This window comes from Neoarius graeffei, chromosome 6 (genome assembly GCF_027579695.1).
Source record: "Neoarius graeffei isolate fNeoGra1 chromosome 6, fNeoGra1.pri, whole genome shotgun sequence".
Taxonomy (NCBI): Eukaryota; Metazoa; Chordata; class Actinopteri; order Siluriformes; family Ariidae; genus Neoarius; species Neoarius graeffei.
This window is the reverse complement of record NC_083574.1, coordinates 23331921-23356224: the sequence shown is the minus strand read 5'-3', so window position 1 is coordinate 23356224 and position 24304 is coordinate 23331921. Positions and strand designations below refer to the sequence as shown.

Sequence of the window (24304 nt, the reverse complement as noted above, 5' to 3'; positions counted from 1 at the left end):
TGCCATGAGGTTTGCGTAGAGTACCGCACTTTTCCACGTCAAGTCAATCTTTGTACATACGAATGTTTGTGCAGAAAGTGACGTACGTAGCTTTTTTGTGCGTACGCAAGCTTTGTACATGAAGCCCCTGGATCTTCTTTTCTTTTTTTTTTTTTTTTTTTTTTTGCATTGTGTTTCTGCCACATGATTGGCTGATTGGTTAACCACGTAAATGAGCAGGTATACAGGTGTCCCTATTAAAGTGACTCTACATGGATGCACTATATGAACACCAGTCAAAAGTTTAAACACTTTCTCAAATGTATGTTTTGAAACATGTTACTTGTTAGAGTGAGTAACAATAGTTATAAAAGTAATGAAAAGACAAGGCAAATCTACTACTCCAGTTAACTTTATTTCAGATTTATCTTTATACTCTGGATGCACATATAAAATATAAAACAGGTAAAAGCTGCATGTTATACCACATAATCTGATCATTATACTAAATAATCAGTACTGAAGCCGCAACACTTGAAATAAACAATTTTCTTTCGTGACTAAAATACAAAATGGCACTTCATTGCACATCTTTGGTAGACATTTCATAGCATGCACCACACCTCAGCTTTACCAGTATCTATGCAGGCAAGGTATATTAAAATGGACAATGTACCATTAATTTAGCCTGAGCAGATGATTTTTTTTTTTTTTTTTAATGTTTGTGTCAACACCATAATGTCTGTTAAGAGAATGTACTTGTTTGGAAGAGAAATTTTCCAGATGTGTTTTTAAAAATTAATGACTTTAAAAAATACATTTTTAAAGAACAAGAAATATTACAAACTGCATATCAAGTGTTTAACTTAATAGCAACAGAGTAAACAAAAGCCCTGAATGGAAGCTTCTACAAGAGGGACAGCACTCTTTCGTACCCTTGAGGCTTTCTGATTATGTGCTGCCACCAAGTGGTTATTTTAGTCATAAAAAGTGTCAGCACTACTGCTTTGATTCTAATCAGTACAAGTCGCCTTTTCTTCTTTATGTCTTGCCATCCAAACATACAAAATACACTCTCATACTTACTCGCCGCTTATATAAAAGCACATTATGGAAACAGCTGTGCAATTTATATAAAACAAGCTTTAATCATTTTTTTAAACTTACTGTACTTCCTGGTCCCTAGAAAAGTAAACTAAGAGTGCATTCACATGTGCAATTAGTCCGTTTGAACTGAACCCTGGTGTGTTTTCCACTTTGGTTTGGTTGTGCAGTTGAGAACGCCTCAGTCACACTCAGGGACTAAAACAGCCGGTTCAAGACTCTGAGTACTGTCTCAGTCCGGTTATAGTAAAACAATTCGACCGTAAACTGACCCAGCTGCAGAAAGTGAACCCTACATGCTGTGTACTTTGGGGTAGCATTATAGTACAGATGTGAGCTGATAAACTGAGCCAAGGGATAAAGCTGTAAAGTTGCAGAAAGAAAAACAGTAGATCCAATTCAGACTCAGCAACCAGACTAATACTTATGAAATCTCCCTAAAATAGTGTATTTCCTTTGGTGGAAACAAAAAAAGTTCCTGATAAACTTTATATGTGCTTTTCCACCATAAGAAAGTATATTAATAAAGAGCACTGGTTTAAAAGCCATCCTGAGGTGTGAATTTCAGGCACAGTTGAGGCACGATTTCAGTCAGGATCAGAATGTAAATTTAAGCCTGGGTCTAATAGGCTATATGAAGACAGCGCTAATACAGCCTTCAGCTATTGTGCAGTTTCCTGAGTGCTAATATTGTGTAAACATGCTTAATTGCTGTCCAGCTCTTAACATTTAATGATAAAACCACTTTGGATGATTAATTGGCAACAGAAGGAGTCACATACTTTTTCCAATATATAGGATCACACAGGAATTGCCTTCCTTGGCTGAATAGTGACATTAAGTCTATACAAATTCCACATATGTCAGAATCAAATGCATCAATTAAAAATGTAATATCACACTGATTTTGGTCCAAGAGATCATGTAAAAAGAACTCATTAAGGCCATACTATTAAACATATAAAGCCCCAATACAAACGAAAGTGGTTAGAAAACTCTGGCAAAGAATGCAATATGTAAACTACATCCACAAAAGAAAAGTGCTCTCTACATCACCAAAGCTTCATATATAACAGACAAATCTGCACAGCGGTGAAGTTTATCTTCATGAACCTCTTGATTTCAGCTGACCTGGGTGTTCTCAGATATTGGTGAGGACATTGCTGGTGATGAGGCTCACACTGAGCATGCCCGGGAGGTCACTGTTCTGACGACTACCCTTGCCCTTTAGATGGAGGATGTGATCCTTCTGCAGGTCTGAAACATCTGCGTTCAGAGTCACCTGACCCATGAACGAATCAGACAGGACGTTTTTGTTGTAGATCTGTGGGGATTTGGGGACAATGAGACAATCGATTACAAAATTCTAGCAGGTTTTCAATCATTTTTTAATTTTCTCATTCACAATAATCAACTGTTTGTTTTGCCTTGCTTTCCACAAAATATTATCTATAAAGGACATCAATATCCCTCACAGCTGTTGTATTTCTATCCTTTTGATCATTTTAAATGTAATGTATGCAAGTATGTAGCCATTGATGTATTCAAATTCATCCATCCATTTTGGTACCGTTCCATCCATTTATACATCCATTTATAAATGATTTAAGGGCAGATAAGAAGAAAGCATGTTTTACTTAAGTATAAGTATGAATACTTATGGAAAGCAATCTTTAATCCCAAACAGTAAAAGCATGATGGTGGTAGCATCATGTTGTGGGGATGCTTTACATCAGCAGGGATTTCAAAACTGCTCAGGGTTGAGGGCAAGATGGATGGAGCCAAATACAGCGAAATCGTAAGATACTTATGCAAATTACAAAAGGTCTGCTTTTTTGTAAATTATGTTGTGTAAATCATGGTAAATACTTCAATTAAATCAATTTCAGTTCCAGGTTGTAACACTCCAAATGTGAAAAAGTTCAAGGGGAGTGCAATGGATGTGTCCATGTGAACACAACATGAGTTCTAAAGTAGGGCATGAATTTTTGAACCTCAGTTGGAGTCAGACATGTTCTAGCTATGTCTCAAATTGCACACTATGCATTATGTACTATGACAATGTAGTTTACTAGTACAATGACTCTCAAAAAGGCAGCAATCAAATCAGTGAGCTGTACCAGAACAGCCATGAGAAGAACAACCACAACTCCAAAATGTCCAGATTACATTTATTTTGGAACCCAAAATATGCATTATAAGACATAGCTTCTGCCTGTTACCTGAATGTGCATCCGCTCTTTGGGTTTCTTCCTGTAAAAGAGAGCTTTCACATCAAACTCAGGACTCAGTGTGTCCTTGTGTACGGGGGAACGCACCTTCTCCCCTTCACAGCTGATGATCACATATGGGTCAGATGCTGCAAAGAGAGCCATAGAGTCAGTCAACTATTATATTTTTTAAACTACTATAAGCAAAACAGAAGTAAAAACGTACATCCGTCAGAGTCCTGGCCCTCCAGTCCCACGGCCTTCATCACATGCACCTGTGTGACCAGCTGTGGATAACCACACAGGCCTGTCCAACATGTCTGTGGAGGCTCATCCAGGGTCAGTTCCCTGACACACACACAGTATATAATGTAATGAGACAAAGGTGATCTGCATGAAGTCAGTGTTATTATGGTTTTTGTTATAGAGAGATGCAAGCATAACCCTAAACAGGAAAAAGAGCAGAGGAAAACTGGGTGAATTATTACTTGCACTCTGAAGGGATGTCTGTGAAGACTCGTAACAGGAAGTCTCCTTGTAGTCCAGGGTTAAAGGTTGTTGGAATGATAACATAACGACCTTCTTTCAGGTCCTTGCGCAGGAACACGCTGCGAGAGTTGATGTAGACAGAGCTGCACATCTTCTGTTGTGGCATGTGCATGCGGTAGATCCTGTTAAGCTCCACCTAACGGGTGAAAAAAAAGACAACAGTTGAATAAAGTAGATTTTTAAAAATGTTGTAATTTGCTCTTGTAAACAGTTGTAGTTGGGTTTTACTCATACTTTGGTGTCATTAAGTACAGTCAGGATTATTAGAATGCCTTCCCTCTGTGTGTGTGTGTGTGTGTGCTCGTTCATGTTTAGTTGTCTGTGTGGACATGTTTTCTGGTTAGGGACCAAATGTCTCCTCCACAATAACAAAAAATCTGACTGTCTTGAGTCATCTGGCTGGTCCCCACAAGGAAAACTGTGGTTTCCTTTGAGTTACTGAGATTAGATTTAGGCGTACATGCAGCATTAATTAGCTGAATTAATAATTATGTCTTCAGAAGGATAGTAAGAGAAATGTGTGTATACCCTTTGAATGTCGAAGCCAATTGCCAAGTTCTCGCCTCTGCCTTCTTTAAGTTGAGACCTTTTATCTTTCTGCTGTAGGCAAATTAAAACTTCATCCTCAGGCTTCTTCACATCAAACACGTACTGGAGAAAAGCACAATCAGATGAATCAACTCAAAACAAATATAGAATCAACATAAAATAAATATATACAAGTTAGTCCACTAATTTGATTGTACAAGTTATGTTCGAATAGTGCTGATATTTAGTATAACAGCACTAAATATATTTTGCTGTTTTTATCACTCCACATTTCTGTATGCGAGACATAAAATTTGAGTTCTAATAATTGTTCATTACACTGAAATTGTTACTACACTTATTATGGGCTGTCAGTTAGTTTGTATATAACACATAAAACTCTGTTGAGGTGTGGCTCCAAACTAAATATTTGGGCATATTGTGTCTGAAATGTCAGTTACCTGCTATTAACTTTTTTGTTTATAGAACTGTTGTATAAAAGCAATACCACACTCACTATTGTGCTGTTTGAAAGCTTGACATTTCAGTTACTATCTGGTAGACAGACTACCTCAAGAAATATCTTTAGATTAAATGAACATGAGCTCACACACACACACCTGTGGGTTCTGAAGGTACGTGGCTTTGTTGTTAATGCAACCTCCAGAGCGGTTGTTCAGAGGATCATCGTGGCAAGACCAAGCACCAAACTTCACAGCCTCTTCCCAGGTCTTATGGATGCTCAGGTATGACGTGTTAATGAGGCGGCACAGGATCAGGTCTGTGAAGTACTTCGTGAAATCCTCAAAGGTCATCCTGAAATGGAGAAAGAGGGGAAAAAAGCAGTTAGAACAAGATTAAATGAACAAACAGCAGAGCTGTTATTTAGCAAAATGGTCTACATTAGTCCCGATCCATTCCAATTCAGTTAAATCCAAGTTTTCCAGGACAGAGGACTTTGCACTTTGTGGATTCTAGGTTTTAACTGTTTATAGCATAAGTGATAACAGGAAGTGCCCTGTATAATATGTGTAGTCCACTGTAGTGCTGCAAGTTTTATATAGCTGGGCTTTTGTTGAAATGTCCTGCAGTGTTTGTTGAAACTGATGCATTTCCAAACTTTTGGCTCCCCTCTCTCTCTCTCTCTCTCTCTCTCTCACACATACACACTTATGCATATACAACCATGGAGTAATCAATTATTGTTGTGTGCAGTAATTTTTAACCATTTCCCTTTTCAAACTGGATCTAGGATTGTAAATCTATGCAGCCTGGACTGTTTTTCTAAATTGAATTGGGTTTTTTTTCTTTATACCCCCAGATTTTACAGAAGCCCATCATCTGGATTGGTTGTGTCAATGTGTCAAAAGTAATTTACAAAAAACTGTGACTCTCGATTTGATTCACACACTTCTATAAACGAATGGACACCAGTTGTTTAGTCACTGTGAGCACTGCATTAGACTGAAGTGATAATCTACTAACCTCTTTAATATGTTTGCATTATTAGCACATTATTTAATATTTGAGTCTGTCTGCATTCACATAGTGTCTTACCAGAATTCACCATCGTCCCGCACAGTTACTCCCAGCTTCTCCCGCTCACTCTTACTGACCCTCTGCCATTCCTCCGAGCTAGACAGGAAGGAAGGAAAGCATTTTGCAATTAATCTATTAGAATTTCAGTATAGGGTCAATAGCTTTGTCCTGTAATTAGTTTTATACTACACATACTGTACAAACTATTCGATGTTCTAATTGTTATTATTCTATCCATATTCACTGGATATGAGCAATCACGCACTCTGATAGCCTAGTAGTAGCGTAGCCAATCAGATCATATACCGTGAGTAGAGAAAAACAAAATGGCAGCGCACAATCAAGTCAGATATATTACTTTATCAAGTATTTAAAAGAAACAGAAATAGCTAAAAGAACTTAGGGTCCCCCCCCCACAATATCTCCTGTTCCACACTCCAGCCCAGTCAGTGGTGGTAATTCACCTTTAAGTTGGTTTTCCAACCCCAAAAAAACCCTAAAGAAGAAGAAGGAAAATGGCGGAGCGTGTTGCTGAACCAACTGAGGGCAAAATAAAAACTCTACTTGAAAACAAAACCCAAAAAAAGCAACAAAATATGGAATGAAAGTATTTTATAGTAAGAATGGGGTTTTTTTTCAAGAATTATTATTTTAGCATTTTTCACAAACTTCTACTGTCATGTTGCCGGTTTGTTTACATGCTAAGCGGAAATGATTTTGTCGGACGTTTTGTATAAAGATTTTATCTATCAAATTTATAAAACAATAAAAATAAAAATAAAAATGGTCTGTTTCTCAAAGTCCGGTGCATGTGAATAGAATAAAAGTGTTATTCCACTCAATCTCGTCATACATGGCTTATAGCCAACTCGGCACTACACGCCTTGTTAGCTATCAGCTCATGTATGACTCAATTTCGTGGAATAACTGTTTTATTCTATTCATTTATTTATTCTATTTCGTGGAATAAAAGTTAAAATGAATACACCCTATTCATTTTAACTTCTTTCTTATTATACTCTTATTTCTTGCTCAGCTTGTATACAAAGTCTGTGCTAGCAATTGCCAAGGCAAATGTGTTTATAATGAATCCTACTTGGCCAATAAACAAAACTAGAGGTAAATGAGGAATGTCTTCTGCCCTTTGTCCTGCAGGGGGCAGACTTGCACTAACCTGTCACTCCAAGGCCCATTCCACTCTTTCTCCCCCCACGGGTTCCTCATACGGATCATGGTGAGCTTCTCAGACTTGAAATAGGCGAGCAGGCCATGACCCAGACGCACCTTGTGCACATCTGTCACTGCATACGCGTGACCTTTGACCAGACCGCAGTCCAGCCGAGCCTCCATGTCAGCCTGAGAGGTCGCCTGGGAACACACACAAATTACATTATTCTAAGTACAATTTACAATCATTTTTAAATGTATCAGTTATAAATAGTTACATTGATTGTAATTTCCGAACAGTACAGGTGTACACGTCACGTAAACAAATATACAAATTAAGTCGATATCAGGTGGTAGTCATTAAGAGATCATTTAACATTAGCTAATACAAATCAAAATGAGTACATCTGGTATTTATTTTTAATATTAACACAAACACTTATTATTATTATTATTATTTCAATTTCTCTCAGTCAGCTATAACAAACAAACTCACCCTGATGGAGCAGCTAATGAGGCCTCCTCTATGGTGGACTTTGAGGACACGCTCAAACAGCTGGTTGCGTGCTTCTTCGTCCTGATCGAAGTGGCCCTCCAGCAGGTCAATGGGTTCTGAGACGCCTCCGGTAAAATCTACCAATGCATCAGCTGTGTTTCCGCCATCCAGAGCCTCATAGCAACCATAAAGCCTGGATGGTCAGAGAGAGGTGGACATTAGTGATTGCTATCCAAGTCAAGTCCAATTTTATTTGTTACCTCATCCGTACAGTACATTTCAGGAAAAACATGATGCCTACAGGATCACAGTGCGGAATATAATACAAGGGTGTTTACGGAGTGTTTAGACTGCATTGCCAAGTCAGTCTATACAGAGTTTGACTTACTAGTAAATTATAAAACAAGAAGCAATACAGGCTAAAGTGCAATACCAGACATGTTACTACTGTCCTATAATGCAATAATGAATTTCACTTGCTTGGCGTAGGCTTTTTCCACCAGTGCACTCCAGAACTCATTGCTGTCATTAGAATGGCAGTAAATCAGATGGCCGTTGATGGTGGGCAGCCGATCATCAATGACCACATCCACCCACTCTCCAAAACGCCAAAACCGAAAATGGAAGATCCCAGCGTAAGCCTCTGGCTTGCCATTCTCCCATTCCTGGTCCTTCCAGTCTGGAATCACCTAAACAGAAAAACCATGTATATTCTTTATAAAAACATTCTCACAGTTGTATGCTTTGTTTCAAGCAACAGAGGACAACAGATACATACTGGTGTTATGCTTGAAACTTGACTTGAAAAATAAATAAAAATAAACTTGACTTATGCAAGACAGTATGATATATGAATATGGAGATGCTTCATATGGATGCTCAGCAGAGAGTATGGAGTTCAAATAGAACTCAACACAAACACATGATCATATTCTTCCTCCCCACCTGATAGACCTCATTAAAGTTGTGTTTACTCATTTAAACACACTTAAACCTCACTTGCAGGATAAATCATTGTTGTGGAACTCTCAATTGTCAAGAAGTGCCTCAGGGAGAACCTTAAGCTGCTGCTTTGCACGTCATTAGCCTTCTGTTGCCTAGTGATGCAACACATCACACACCAACCATGAATCCAGCATTCGCTCCTGTATTCCACCTCTGCATATGAAACCGAATCAATGCAGTCCTCAGCAAAATTGGGCTTATTGCCCTCTGGGAGCAGACAGAGAGGATGGGCGGGGTAGCAAAAGTGTGGGATTAGAAAGAGGAGGAAAAAGTACCAGGCAGACACATTCTCACACACACACAGCCACAGAAAAACTATCAGTCATGGCCTCAGACAGCGAGATGGAGCTGGAGTTCACTGAGGACCTGCAGCTGACCGAGGTCATGCGGCTAAGGGTTCAGTCTCTGCAGCAGCGTGGGCAGAAGAGGCAAGATGGAGAGCGCTTGCTTCTGCCCCATGAGGCGGTGTTCCGGCTGGATTTCACTGATCAGGAACTCACCTTTTCTCACTGGAATGTGACCCTGACCGGGCCAGGCCGCCTTTCTGTTACAGGTATCTCACAGCTGTGGACACCTGACCTCACAAACCTGATGACGCGCCAGCTGCTGGAGCCCACGGGCCAGTTTTGGAGGACAGCTGGTGACCCCGAAGACGCACCCATTAAATGTCTGGAGGCCGACATCCAGGAGTTTGGAGAGAGGATCGCTGAGCTGGCCAAGGTCAGAAAGGTCATGTACTTCCTGTTCGCCTTCAAGGAGGGAGTGGAGAAGGACGGCATAAAGTGCTCGGTGGTGTTCAAGAGGAACGCATAGGCTGAGTCCTGAGTTTGGAAGCATGGAAACTTTTGATGTAAAATTTTTCTTAATGCTTAAGTTAACTAATTAGACTTTTGCCTCTTTTATATCCAACTGTCAATTAGAGAATGAGTTAATAATGAATGTGCGTTTGTCGTAGGAGTTTAACATCAGGCTAATTTAATGATTAAATGTAATGTGTATACTACGTATACACATACACTATGTTCAAAATGCTGCTTTAAATATAATGAATTTTTTGTGAAAGGTACTTTATTATAGATTCTTACATGTATATTGAGATTATAGAGCATCTAATATACTGGAGTTACTGTAGAGTATTTTAGTAAAGCAACAAAGGAAAAGACTATAATGTAATACATTTCTTGTTATACTATAGACAGTGTTGATGGAGAAATTGCTCATAGCTTATATTAATACCACTTCTAATGTTCTGCTTAAACTATGCTTTATTTTATGAAAAGCTCAAAATATAAACATATGTAAAACTTTAAATGATAACACAGAGCCCTATCAATTAAAATATTTTTTTGTCATCAGCATGTGTCTCAGTGTGTGCCTCTTCATTTTGTTGTGTGTGTGTGTGTGTGTGTGTGTGTGTGTGTGTGTGTGTGTGTGTGTGTGTGTGTGTGTGTGTGTAAAGAAGCCCAGTCAGACCATCAGTTATTCATCACTCACTGCATGGTCAATCCTATCAGATATTAGGTCACTGTACACTTTAATCAATACTGTAGCTCATTGTTATGTCCTGCTTGGGGCAGAAAGTGTGGGGACAAACATCACAGCTTTTACCATCAATCTATATATGACATTCAGAATCTGGAGCAAGAGTCAAAGGCTTTTGGTGTAACGCTATACAGACTTATATTATACCCCTACTGAGACCCAAGCATAACTGTCTGTTAAGGACAACATATTGCATATTACACATTTAACATGAACAACAGATTTATATTAATATTAATGCTCTCATTCCAACTAATAACATCATTTCTCTTTCACAGAGATTATACGGTGGAGGCTCTGCATAAACTAAGACTAATAGTAAACACAGCCAATCAGTTTTACAGTATCAAGACAGCTGAAAGGATCTTTCTTGTTCCATGAATTTTGAATTAAAATCCTGGGTGTTGGTCTGCCCGCTTATTTAATTTTTCAGTCTCTCCTCATAAGTATGAGCATCAAAAGAAGTTTCTGAAATCAGGTCAACATTAGTAGCGTTTGCCACTCTGTGCCAAGATGCAGCTAATAAGCTGCTTAGCTGAAGAATGAAGAATGAACTTGAACAAATTAACCCGCCTTTCGCCTGTAGTCAGCTGGGATAGGCTCCAGCTTGCCTGCGACCCTGTAGAACAGGATAAAGCGGCTAGAGATTTGATTGATTTGATTTGATTGATTGCTTTATTCTGAACAGTAAAGAAGATATAAAAACAAACAAAAAAAACAACAAAAAATAAAAAGTGCAATCATCAAAACATCGTCATAAACAAACAGAATAGCGTAGCCACAAGGCAATAACATAATAATGTTCAGAAAGGATTAGGAAGAAGTAAACAACTTATCAAATCCTAACCCTTTATACCACCATTAATCAAACGTCACGTCACTTTCCACCATAATAAACTATATATACACAAAAGAAAGCAAAATCAAAAAAAAACAAAAAACATACCAAGACATACCAACATGGTATAATATCGACCAAACCAAATCATATATACAAATACTTATGTTATGCATACAATACATATATACAGTACATACATATACACATCCATACGTACACAAACACCCATATCATAATTATGCATATTATGCACAAAAACACTCACTTTTTATATAATATATCCGTATGTACCCATACCCACATATATACACTTATATTATCAAAAGCATGTTACTGTAATTCCTCCTCCCTATACCTCATAAAGATCTCTTCCTTATACCTTTTTTTGAACTGGTTTATAGTTGTACATTTCATGAGCTCCACATTCAAACTGTTCCATAGCTTTACTCCACAAATAGAAATACTGAACATTTTTAACATTGTCCTAGCACTGCGAATTTTAAATTTCAATTTCCCCCTAAAATTATAGTCCCCCTCTCTATCTCTAGAGATAATGAGATGAGATGAGAAATGCAAATATTCAAACAGAACATTGAGATATCAGTCATGTTCATTCCGTTTTAAGTGACTGGCAGTTTGTTACAAGGTTCTGCTGCTTTGAGAGGTCTACCAATCATCATAAACAAAAGCTGCACCACTCAATAAATACTGAGACAGGTTTTTTTTTCTCTGTGCAAAAATAATGTCAGGCGAGGAGGCCTGGTACATCATGTGGGGCTTGAGGTCAAGAATCTGTGCAGAAAGCTCAAGCTCATACAAACTAACCTTGGCAAACCATGTCTTCATGGACCTCACTTTGTGCACAGGGGCACTGTCATACTGAAACAGGTCTGGGTTAGACCTCTCTGTTCCAGGAAAGGGAACTTATTAAAACTATAGCATACAAAGGCATTCTATACAATTGTGTGCTTCAAACTTTGTGGTAAAACTAGTTTGAGTTACACGGGTGTAATAGTCAGGTGTCCACATACTTTTGGACATAGTGTGTGCATAGAAAAATATATTTAAAGCAGCCAAAACTCAAAGTTTGTAGTTCGATTTAGAGTTTAAAAAGAAAAATATAGGAAAGCCACACCTCCTTCAGTGGGACTGACAAGCAATGAAGCCACACCTCCTTTAACGGGACTGACAAGCAATGAAGCCACACCTCCTTCAATGGGACTGACAAGCACTGAAGCCACAGGACTGTGATTTAGACCATACACTGACAAATATAAAAGGGGAGGACAACAAACAACTAGCAAGAAGATAACAGAAAATACTGAAGGCCACCTGCACGAGAGAGAGAGAGAGAGAGAGAGAGAGGTGTGTGTGTGTGTGTGTGTGTGAGCAGCGGAAAGCATAACAATACTGACTGGTTCCTCAGGGAGAGAATGAGAAGAATGTGTACAGATGTGCTAGACAGTAATGAGACCTCAGGAGGGGATGAGGTCCAAACCAGGGAGACAGAAAACCCACAATGGAAATAAGGAGGAGCTGAGAGATTAGAGAAGAAAAGGAAAAAAAAAAATCCACCATGGGTGAGAGACACATTTCAGGAGTTGCACTCACACAACAGTCTCTAATAACGCCTTCATATAAAGTTGCATGAGACAAGACAGAGAACATGTTTTTGGATTCTGTGTGTGTACAGTCTTGAGAATACATTTTGATCTCAGAATATACAATTAACCAGCAGTGACCAGATCACTCATTAATACATCTTTTGCCAGTATACAAATATTGGTGCATTTTTAGAGGACAATTGTGTAACATACTTTTGAATATAATGAGGAATAAACACTCGGTTAAAAACAACAACAACTTTCCATTACTCTGGCCTATTCTGAGAAGAAGTCAACAGCCTTAAAATAATATTACTTTTTAGAAGCTTTTCAGTGATGTTTGATCCAATGTATTGTATTGAATGTATTGAAGATAAAATAAATAAATAATACAGAAAACGAAAGGAAGCAACAACTAGAAAGCTAAAGCAGGTCAATAAGTGTTGTACACACTGTTGTTAACAGGAAACATTTTGAACCAGTTTCCTACAAGAAATGAAATGGCATGCAATGTCACACCTTCCTGGCACTGTGCCCAAACCCTGTCACTCATAATTAGGCCAAGGTGAGTGAAGAAACAAAAAGACAAAACATGTTTGATACAATTTCATGCACACAGCAAAACCGGAGTGAGGAACATCCCCCGAGTAACAAGAGGCCCAAGGGGAACCCAGTGTCGCCCGCTAATTCACTTTTACAGATGCTGTCTGAATTTCCATACTCTTACAAAATAAACAAGTACCTTTTCCAGCCTTTCCAGAGCTGCACAAGAATCCATTTATTTCTACAAAACAGAAAATAAAGGTGCAGAGATTCATAACTAGCACGTCAAGACACAAACTTACTCAGGCTTACAAAAGGTATGTCATCATTATCAGGATAATTTCAGAATTCCAAGATCACAGTTGTTCATTAATATATTTCAACAGCAGCTCTGACTGTGGTTTCAGTTGTAACATAAACAAGGTTTAAATTCAATGTGCTAATTCAAATATGTTACTGTTCCTATAGCAACAGCTGTTACACAGGGACTTGGACACTGCCCAGCCAACAAAAAAGTCGCCATTTGGATTTAAATAAGCAAATAAAGAGCAGCCTTGGATTCAATAATTACTGCTTTGAATGGATAATTAAAATAGGATAATTATAATTTACTCCAACCTTTACAAATGTGGGTCAAAAAAAAACTATCGTTGGTTATTAAGAAAATGAAAAACATTTTTATTTAACAAAAGGAATATTGAAAGGTAGACTGCCGTTCAGATTTTTCTAGTGCAGGTCATAAGAAGAATTTTCCCTGACACCCAATTATTTTTGTTTAGTGGACCGAAAGCTACTGAATTTGAATCATAGACTTCCAATTTTATTAGGTTTTGTTTTTTATAGAACAATTAATGAATTTAGGGCCACGTGGCCCCAAATATTCCACTATTTTTTCCTGCTTCAACATGACCCAATTTTACATACTACGTCATGCATCACGTGGTGGGCTTTCCCCATTCACGAAAGGCATTGTGGAATACAAATTTGAAACAGGAGAGAAAAATGGAGGATGTAAGCGTGCGAATGAAACATGAAAGACCGACTACAGTAACAGAAAGCGAGAAGAAAAGACGTTATGTTGCGAAGAAAAGGAAGGGCAGGACCAAACTAATAAATATTGGCAGTCAGAGAGCACCTTGATATGATCAGCTGTTTGTTTAGCAACAGAATGACATAACTGTCAGTGCACGGTGAAGGTAAACCTGTAGATGGCAGTAATGCAACACTGGATGCCAGCTACCATAAAACCCAAAAGAAGAAGAAGGTAAACCTGCGCATGTGCACACAGACTTCCTCTGTCTGCTTGACTGTGCCAAGCAAGCGATTTCATGCACATTATTTGCTAGGGCAGGGGTTCTCAATGTTTTCTACTTTGAGGCCCACCTATTCATACTTGTCACGAATCGAGGCCTATTAAAAAAGATCCCCAATTATTTTGGCTCATCTATTCTATTAGAATCTAATAATCTATTGTCAAGTGTATTAATGGATGCAACATTACTCCCTGTTACAGATGGGAGTCCAGGAATTTAAAAAATGCAATAAAAACAAACCTTTCAATTGTAGGTATTGTATTTAAAACTGTATGGATGTGCCAGAAGCCAACATAAAACCATGCATGCATAAAACCAGGCATTCTCAGTCAAAAGGGATTAATGATCCAAAAGTGGATCCAAAAGTCTGGTCGATTAACACAAGAACTTATTACCAGGGGTTAAATTGGGATTGGTTATGTGGGGGGGCTCTGCCTCGTACCCGCCCCTACCCCCGCCGCCCTGCCCCAATATACTTTTTGGAAAATAACCCTCTAATTTGATAACCATATCATATTGCACAGAGATATATATACACCTTATCTGTGTGTTGTAGGCCTATGTGTGTCTTGTAGTGCCCCCCTACACATTATGGCAGTTTGAATGTAGATTGGTTGGCCAATGTAACAGATTGTACAGGTTGTTGTACATTGGTTTGAAGGAAATGATTAGTGGGGGGTCTGGGGGTCCTCCCCCAGAAGTTTTTTATTATCATACATGTTATTTGCTGAATTCTGGTGCATTTTAATAAGTTGTTAGCTGACTTTACAGAGGTAGGTTGAGCAATATCATGTTAAATCTTGTCACATGCCTACAGGTGAAAAATGTGAAGGAGAAATGTTCAGTGAGAAAATTTGAAGGCTTGCACAATCTTAAACCAAAACAGTTGATTTATTTTGGAGGATAAATGTTAAATATGCCAAAACACTGTCAGTCAAATTGTCAATCAAATATATTCATGCAGTGAATGCAACCAAATACAAACAACACTATAACATTGGAAGCATTTATTATTATTGTTATTATTATGTATTCAATTATTTATTTGGCATGTGGTGCTTTTTGTATTGTCTAGAACATACATAAGATGAGCATATTATAGCAGCAAACTAGAAGCACAATCATTTGAATGCAGCAAAAGTTTTGCTGCATTCAAATGATTGTGCTTCTATTTTGCTGCTATAATATGCTCATCTTATGTATGTTCTAGACAATACAAAAAGCACCACATGCCAAATAAATAACTGAATACATAATAACTAATAATTACACTAATAATATTAACAATAAACAATAATAAATTAACATTAAATTAAATATTAACAATAAATAATAAAACACTAATAATATTAACAATACAGTGAACATAATCATTATCATACTTTTTATTATTAAAAACAAAATATCAAATAATACTGAAGAGGGGAAAAAATAATACTGATCTAAATATGTTGTGTTTTTATTTTTAGACAGTATGTGTTAACACATACTGTCTAAAAATAAAAACACAACATATTTAGATCAGTATTATTTTTCCCCTCTTCAGTATTATTTGATATTTTGTTTTTAATAATAAAAAATATGATAATGATTATGTTCGTATGCAGGTAAAAGGGGAGACGGTGTACGGAGAAAATTATAAACAAGTCACAACGCTGAAACACAAGCCCAAAAACCCGCAAACCACGACTTCTGATTTTTTTTTTTTAAAGCGAGCTCACAAAAAAAGAAACCCCAAAGTCGCTTATAAAAAGCGGAATTGGCAACCCACGCAGTGTTCCAGAAACCAGAATCTCTGATCGCAAGTTCTGTTCTAAATAGCTTTGACAGGTCGTCTTGTTATCAGGAAAACTATGATCTATCTCATAAAAGTCATGGGTTTATTGATTAATAAAACGATATTTAATTATTCAGAACTGAAAATCGTGAAAAGGGTTTGTTGCTTTTGATGTGTGCGTGATTATATGCCATCCGCTCCGAGCTTATGTGCCGGGGCTCAGCCCCGGACAGCCCCGGCCCAATTTAACCCCTGCTTATTACCATGTTTATGTACAGCAAACAAGCAAATTATTAAAACCAAGAAGTACACTCAAAAGAAGTGGATCTAGAAACCACTCAATGGGATAGATCCTTACACACTAACAAAGAAGGATTTTTCCTAGGAGTTGGAAAATCCTTCCGTTGAGTTCCCCGACATCTCAAACTACCTGGTGCTGCAGACATCGTTCTACACAGACAAACAGATGAAAACCTGGAAGAGCATGGAGGCGAAAACTTTTTATATGTGGCTGGGTTAAGGATCTGGGGATCAGGATGCTACAAGATAGATCGGTCTACCACTGTAAGTGCAGGAAAAGTGTTTATTAGCAGGCGTGATGTTTACAAAAACAAAAGCAAAACAGAAAGCAGAATCATAAAGCAGAGTATTTAAACAGCATTATAAACATGGCTAGAAACAAACATGATAACGATGATACTTTGCAAAGCCTCCGTGAAAACAGTGTCCATATCTGTACATGCTGATTGTGCTCAAATCAGTATCAGGCATTTCCCATAACGACTGGGTTCCAAGTGCATGCACAATGCGCCTCCATGAGTGAGCGCAGCTGCTCAAGCTGCACCAGACTCAAGTGCGCAAAGGTGTGACAGTCAAGTGTTCACATGCTGTGTGACCACAACTTTTAGCTCACGTGTATATCGTCATGCATCGCCACCAAAATGCCTCATTTTCATTGAAAACCCATCGCAAAGCATCGCGAGCTGTAGTGTGACTGTAACTTAATGAGGCGGATGTGACGTTGGATGCAACCCAGCAATTGTTCCCAACTATGAGTAAAAATTAGCTTCAACTTGGGGGGACAACAACAACTGTGGCCCACTAAAGGGTGCTTGAGAACACTGTGCTAGGGAATCCCCTCAAATTAAATAATTTCCCAGACACAGAATGGCCTGATATTTTGTGAGATATTACAAAAATAAACCTATATCACAATGCCCAAATTTCAGAGGGAACTAAATTTCACCAATTTTATGAACTCGGAAGGCTGTCCAGCTAGTAAAGAATATGAAAATAAATGTTGCATTTTTGGTAATAAAATTTTCTTAATTTAATATTTTTTCAAAAATATTGTGGGAAAATTGGATCGTGAATCCAATATCGTGAATCATATCGAATCATGAATTGGTTGAATTGTTACATGCCTACCTTTAAGTGAATATTTTTACCAGACATTGTGTCCGGGAGGATTGTAATTTCCTGGCTGCACAGTTTTCTCCGTCAAATACCTGTATTTCCCAGCTAGTGGAAGCCCTGGTTTATTTAACATTTATTGAAGGAGTCTGCAGTGCTTTGTACCAGTCAGTACATTTCCCAACACAGAAGATTCTTCAGCACAGAAAAGTTTGTCCTTTCCAGTTTCTTAATTAATGCACTCATTCTAATACATTATACATTAGTGTCAGCGCTTTGTAACAGTCAGAGGAAAATCTGTAACTTTCTGACTGTAAACATTCTGCCAACGGACAGTATGACTGCTTTGTGCTTTGCAGATTCACTGTAACAGGATAAGCTGCATTTTTTTTTGTCTTCTCAGCTTCAAGAGAAAAAAAGAGAGGCTTATGAAGGAATGACTGTCAAAACTGTTTTCAATTAACATGATATTTATTCCCTGCACTTCGGGTCTGAAAGTCATTAGTAAGGTAAACCATTACAGAAACACAAGATCTGTAGCAAACATGTCAGACAATAGATCTTTTTTTAACTTCACAATGTTTTTATACACCAGTTCCCGGTCACTGGGGCAATTTAAAAGCTTGTAACTAAACACAAAGGTAGTGCCTGGAAACAGACATGATCGAGTCAGGGTTCAGGATGTTTAGTTTACATTACACTGAGACAGAGGAGCATGTGAGCATTAATGCATGAGAGCAAATGAGGCCCCTGGAGGGGCAATGACACAGTTTAGTGCCAATTTAAATGGCTTATCAGTTATTCAGCATAAACAAGAGAAGGAAAGCAACATACAGCACAAAAATGAAAGCTCAATCACACTGGGTGCTGCTTTCTCACAAAACAAGAGCAAAAAAAAAAAGATTAAAAAAAAAAGCACAGGCTTCAGGAATATGCAGTAATAAAGGTGTATGAATGCAAGAACTCCTCCACAACAAATATATTTAGGCATGTGCTATTAACTAAGCTTCATATCATGATAATAGCTGAATCATTTGCTGTAGATTATCTAGTTTTATCATAGTTTATCTTTTGTCATAGTTCAGTATGCACAACACATTGAACTTCAACATGGACTACAACAGCAAAAGACCACATCAGGAACAAGAACAGGAATCTGAGGCTCATGGGCATACAGTGCCTTGCAAAAGTATTCATACCCCTTGAACTTTTTAACATTTTTCCACCTTACAACCATGAGCTTAAAAGTTTTTTTTATTGAGATTTTACATGATAGACCAACACAGAGTAGCACATAATTGTGAAGTGAAACGAAAATGATAAATGGTCTTCAAAATTTTAAACAAATAAAAATCTGGAAAATGTGGTGTGCATTAGTATTCAGCTCCCTGTCCTCTGATACCTCTAAATACAATCCAGTGCAATCAACTGCCTTCAGAAGTCATCTAATTAGTTAATAGAGTCCTACTGTGTGTAATTTACTCTCAGCATAAATACACTTGTTCTGTGAAGGCCTCAGTGGTTTGTTAGAGAACACTGAAGAACAAACAGCATCATGAAGACCAAAGAACTCACCAGGCAGGTCAGGGATAAAGTTCTGGAGAAGTTTAAAGCAGGGTTAGGTTATAAAAAAATATCCCAAGGTCTGAACATCTCAAGAAGCACTGTTCAATCCATCATTCAAAAATGAAAAAAGCATGGCACAACTGCAAACCTACCAAGACATGGCCGTCCACCTAAACTGACAGAGCAAGCAAGGAGAGCACTGGTCAGAGAAGCAGCCAAGAGGCCCATGATCACTCTGGAGGAGCTGCAGAAATCCACAGCTCAGGTGGGAGAATCTGCGCACAGGACAACTATAAGTTGTACACTCCACAAATCTGGCCTTTTTGGAAGAGTGGCAAGAAGAAAGCCATTGTTGAAAGACAGGCATAAGAAGCCATGTAGGGGACACAGCAAACATGTGGAAGAAGGTGCTTTGGTCAGATGAGACCAAAGTTGAACTTTTTGACCTAAATGCAAAGCGCTATGTGTGGCGGCAAACTAACACTGCTCATCACCCTGCACACACCATCCTCACTGTGAAACATGGTGGTGGCAGCATCATGTTATGGGGATGCTTTTCTTCAGCAGGGACAGGGAAGCTGGTCAGAGTTGATGGGAAGATGGATGGAGCGAAATACAGGGCAATCCTGGAAGAAAATCTGTTGGAGGCTGCAAAAGACTTGAGACTGGGAAGGAGATTCACCTTCCAGCAAGACAATGACCCTAAACATACAGCCAGAGCTACAATGGAATGGTTTAGATCAAAGAATATTCATGTGTTAGAATGGCCCAGTCAAAGTCCAGACCTAAATCCCATTGAGCATCTGTGGCAAGACTTGAAAATTGCTGTTCACAGACGCTCTCCATCCAATCTGGCTGAGCTTGAGCTATTTTGCAAAGAAGAATGGGCAAAAATTTCAGTGTCTAGATGTGCAAAGCTGGTAGAGACATACCACAAAAGACTTGCAGCTGTAATTGCAGCAAAAGGTGGCTCTACAAAGTATTGACGCAGGGGGGCTGAATACTAATGCACATCACATTTTTCAGATTTTTATTTGTTTAAAATTTTGAAGGCCATTTATCATTTTCGTTTCACTTCACAATTATGTGCTACTCTGTGTTGGTCTATCACATAAAATCTCAATAAAAAACTTAAGTTCGTGGTTGTAAGGTGGAAAAATGTTAAAAAGTTCAAGGGGTATGAATACTTTTGCAAGCTCAGTGAATACTTTTCAGTAATACCGTCTTCACCGGAAGCCTTTCCTTCACTAAGCTGTTTCTTGGCCTCCATAAGTTCTGTTAGAGTGAACTCTGTATCAGCAATGCCAAGATTTTGGTACTGTGTGTCAATCAATCATCGGTACTATGATTTCAGTTGGAGGGGTTCCCAGCAAGCTTTTAAAATGATCGAACCATTGAGCCTTTCTCTCCTCAGAGGGCCTACCCTTCAGCTTACCTGAAGCTGAGCTCTTGTAGTTCCAGGATTTACTGGAACTAAAATCATTTGAGTATACTGATTACAAATCACAGGATCTGGAATATGATATAGACCAGGACAATAATTTCTTTTCTGCCATTAACAACAACTGCTATTATTACACTGATGAACAGTTCAATCGGAGCATTAAAGCACATGGCAAACTCTCAATTATCCACTTCAATAGCAGAAGCATGTACGCAAATTTCAATCTCATCAAGGAATATCTACATCAGTTTTCGCAACTGTTCAGCATCATAGCAATATCTGAAACTTGGATAAATAATGTCAAAGGCATGAACTTTGAGCTAGAGGGCTATGAATTCAACTACATAAATAGACAAAACAAGAGTGGAGGGGGAGTGGCCATATTTGTGGATAGAGCCTTGAAATTCAATGTGATGGAAAGTATATCAACAGTAATTGACAACACACTGGAATACATAACAGTTGAAATTTGCAGACAAAAACATAAAAATGTAATTGTTAGTTGTATATATAGAGCTCCAGACTCTAGTATTGAGGTCTTCAACAACTGGATAGAGGAAATGTTTTCAAAAGTGAGTCACAAAACAGTCTTCATATGCGAAGACTTCAATATTGACCTGCTCAATCCAAATAAACACAAAATGACAGACAATTTTAATGTACAGTATGGCCTTATTCCCGAAAATTACTAGACCCAGCAGAATCACCTCACACAGAGCCACCCTCATAGACAATATATTCACTAACAGCATTAATGACAATTTAGTAAGTGGACTATTGATAAATGATATCAGTGATCATTTACCAGTTTTCACAGTTTATGAAACAAAATTTTGGAATAATAAACCGGAAAACACAAAACTTTTTCAGACGACTTAGATCAGAGGAATCAATGAACACTTTTAAAAATGACTTGCTGCAAAACTGGGATGAAATATACCGACTAAAAGACATAAATAAAGCATATGAGGAATTCTTGAGGATATTTACATCATTATATAATAAAAATTGCCCAATTGTTCCATACAGTAAAAAAGTCAAACATACAGTATGTCCATGGATTACAAGGGGTTTACAAAATGCCTGTAAAAAGAAAAATACATTGTATAGAGAGTTCATAAAGCAGAAAACTAAAGAGGCAGAGGATAGATATAAAAAATATAAAAATAAATTAACTAATATTATAAGGGCTGCTAAGAAAGAATATTATAAGAAATTATTAGACGAAAACAGAAATAATATCAAAGGAATTTGGAGCACTTTGAACAGTGTTATAAAAAATGGGTCAAGACATATTAATTATTCAAGGTACTTTCTTAATAATGACAAAGATGAATATAATATGGATGTGGTATTTAATAGCTTCAACCATTACTTTGTAAATGTAGGACCGGTCTTAGCAGAACAAATCCCGGATCCAGGAACATCTGTTGAAAATCTGGGCAATTTGATAGATAATAATCCTTTTTCAATGTTCCTTACAGCAGTGGAAGAAAAAGAAATTGTTGATATTGTTGGGAAATGTATGAACAAAAAAAACCTACCGACTGTGATGACATTGACATGATGATATTGAAAAATGTTATTGATGGAATATCCAAACCATTCACATTTATATGTAATTTGTCATTTCTAACCGGTACATTTCCAAACAGAATGAAAACAGCAAAAGTCATTCCTCTGTACAAATCTGGGAGCAAACACCACTTCACAAACTACAGACCTGTCTCACTACTTCCGCAATTCTCCAAAATTCTCAAAAAAAAAAACTTTTCAATAACCGATTGGATAAATTCATTGACAGACAAACTACTTAGTGACAGGCAATATGGATTTAGAGTATATAGATCAACATTACTGGCTTTAATAGAATTAGTTGAAGAAATCACCAATTCCATAGAGCAGAAAAAACATGCAATTGGAATATTCATTGATTTAAGGAAAGCATTTGATACAATAAATCTCATCTCATTATCTCTAGCCGCTTTATCCTGTTCTTCAGGGTCGCAGGCAAGCTGGAGCCTATCCCAGCTGACTACGGGCGAAAGGCGGGGTACACCCTGGACAAGTCGCCAGGTCATCACAGGGCTGACACATAGACACAGACAACCGTTCACACTCACATTCACACCTACAGTCAATTTAGAGTCACCAGTTAACCTAACCTGCATGTCTTTGGACTGTGGGGGAAACTGGAGCACCCGGAGGAAACCCACGCGGACACGGGGAGAACATGCAAACTCCGCACAGAAAGGCCCTTGCCGGCCACGGGGCTCGAACCTAGACTTTCTTGCTGTGAGGCGACAGTGCTAACCACTGTGCTGCCATACAATACAATAAATCACGACGTATTAATAAAAAAACGGGAATGATATGGCATCAGGGGTATAGTTTTAAACTGGGTTAAAAGCTACAGGAGACAGATTGTGAAGCTGGGAGATTGTTCTTCCTCATGTTTGGACATAACTTGTGGTGTCCCCCAGGTGTCAGTGTTAGGACCAAAGTTTTTTATACTATATATCAATGACATATGTAGTGTATCTAAAGTAATGAAGCTTGTCTTGTTTGCTGACGATACAAATATCCTCTTTTCTGGTGATAATTTAATGGAACTATTGCAGGAGATCACAACAGAAATAAGTAAATTAATAATATGGTTCAACAGTAACAAATTATCATTAAACTTGAACAAATCCAAAGTAATATTATTTGGTAACAACAAAAAAACCACACAAATATTCAAATAGATGAAAGAGTTAAGGAAATCAAATTTCTTGGAACAACTATTGATGAAACACTCAGCTGGAAACCACATATAAAAAACATACAATCCAAAGTATCAAGAAGTATTGCAATATTAAACAAAGTCAAACAGTTTCTATAGATCACAATTCACTCTGGATTCTTTACTGTTCCATGGTTTCACTTTATTTAAAGGGATAGTTCGGGATTTTTGACATGAATCTGTATGGCATCCCCATCAATAGTGTCGTGCAAACACACTGACTTACCCCTGACAGCATCCTGCGAGTCCAGTTCTTGTCCAGTTTTGGTCCAGACGAAAGTAGTCCGGCAAGTTTGTTGGGGTCACGAAAGTAAAACGTTTTTCGTCTCAAAACAGTATGTGTTCAAAAGAGTGATATATTTGCATCACAAAACCGTTGCCAAATAAAAAGTCAGACCTCGAAATCGCTTGCCACTATTTTCTCTCCCTTCTTATCACTGCGCGCTGCCGCCAGGTGACAGCGAAACGCAGACCCACTAAGCTGGTGGGAGACCAAGGCTGCACTCTATCCACGGCTTACACACGTGATGGCACGGAGGATGTGTATAGTGGCAGCATCTGTCCCCCCAGAGAGGATCTTTTCAAAAGCAGGACAGATTATAACTGAGAGGAGAAATAGAATCAGAATTAACTAGTTAATTGCAGCAATTAAAGGAATAGGTAGGAAAAGGAAGGCGCAAAGACACCGCGCAGTGCCTGAAAACGGGTTTTCAAGCGCTGCGCACCCGTTTTCAGGCGCTGCGCGGTGTCTTTGCGCCTGCAGCGGTGCTTTGCCTGTGCTGTGGCTGAAAATAGTTCCAGATATAAATTGGTCTAGTAAATCCCTTCGTGTTAATTTGCATTGATATGTGTACTCGATGTGAATGTACAAGTCATGAGAAATAATTATAAAAAATCTT

General features: G+C 38.1%; 2 protein-coding genes across 2 annotated transcripts in view; one reads left to right on the top strand and one right to left on the bottom strand.

Moving 5' to 3' along the window:
• Window positions 1-375: 375 nt before the first annotated feature.
• The window catches only part of capn5a (calpain 5a), an 84706-nt gene continuing 60777 nt past the window's right edge, over window positions 376-24304 (bottom strand). The window contains exons 4-13 of the mRNA XM_060923459.1: window positions 8053-8261; window positions 7573-7765; window positions 7084-7277; window positions 5928-6005; window positions 4991-5186; window positions 4371-4493; window positions 3782-3978; window positions 3520-3641; window positions 3306-3442; window positions 376-2407 (exon numbers count right to left, since the gene is read on the bottom strand). Of these exons, the coding sequence (XP_060779442.1) occupies window positions 2225-2407; window positions 3306-3442; window positions 3520-3641; window positions 3782-3978; window positions 4371-4493; window positions 4991-5186; window positions 5928-6005; window positions 7084-7277; window positions 7573-7765; window positions 8053-8261 (1632 nt within the window). The 3' untranslated portion in view covers window positions 376-2224. The remainder of the gene's footprint in view (window positions 2408-3305; window positions 3443-3519; window positions 3642-3781; window positions 3979-4370; window positions 4494-4990; window positions 5187-5927; window positions 6006-7083; window positions 7278-7572; window positions 7766-8052; window positions 8262-24304) is intronic.
• Window positions 8902-9390, top strand: ompa (olfactory marker protein a). Its single transcript, XM_060923460.1, has one exon. The coding sequence runs from the start codon at window positions 8902-8904 to the stop codon at window positions 9388-9390; it is 489 nt and encodes a 162-aa protein (XP_060779443.1).

What these genes read in the sequence shown, in the direction of transcription:
- ompa (XM_060923460.1), top strand. Translation starts at nt 8,902, where the DNA reads ATGGCCTCAGACAGCGAGATGGAGCTGGAGTTCACTGAGGACCTGCAG.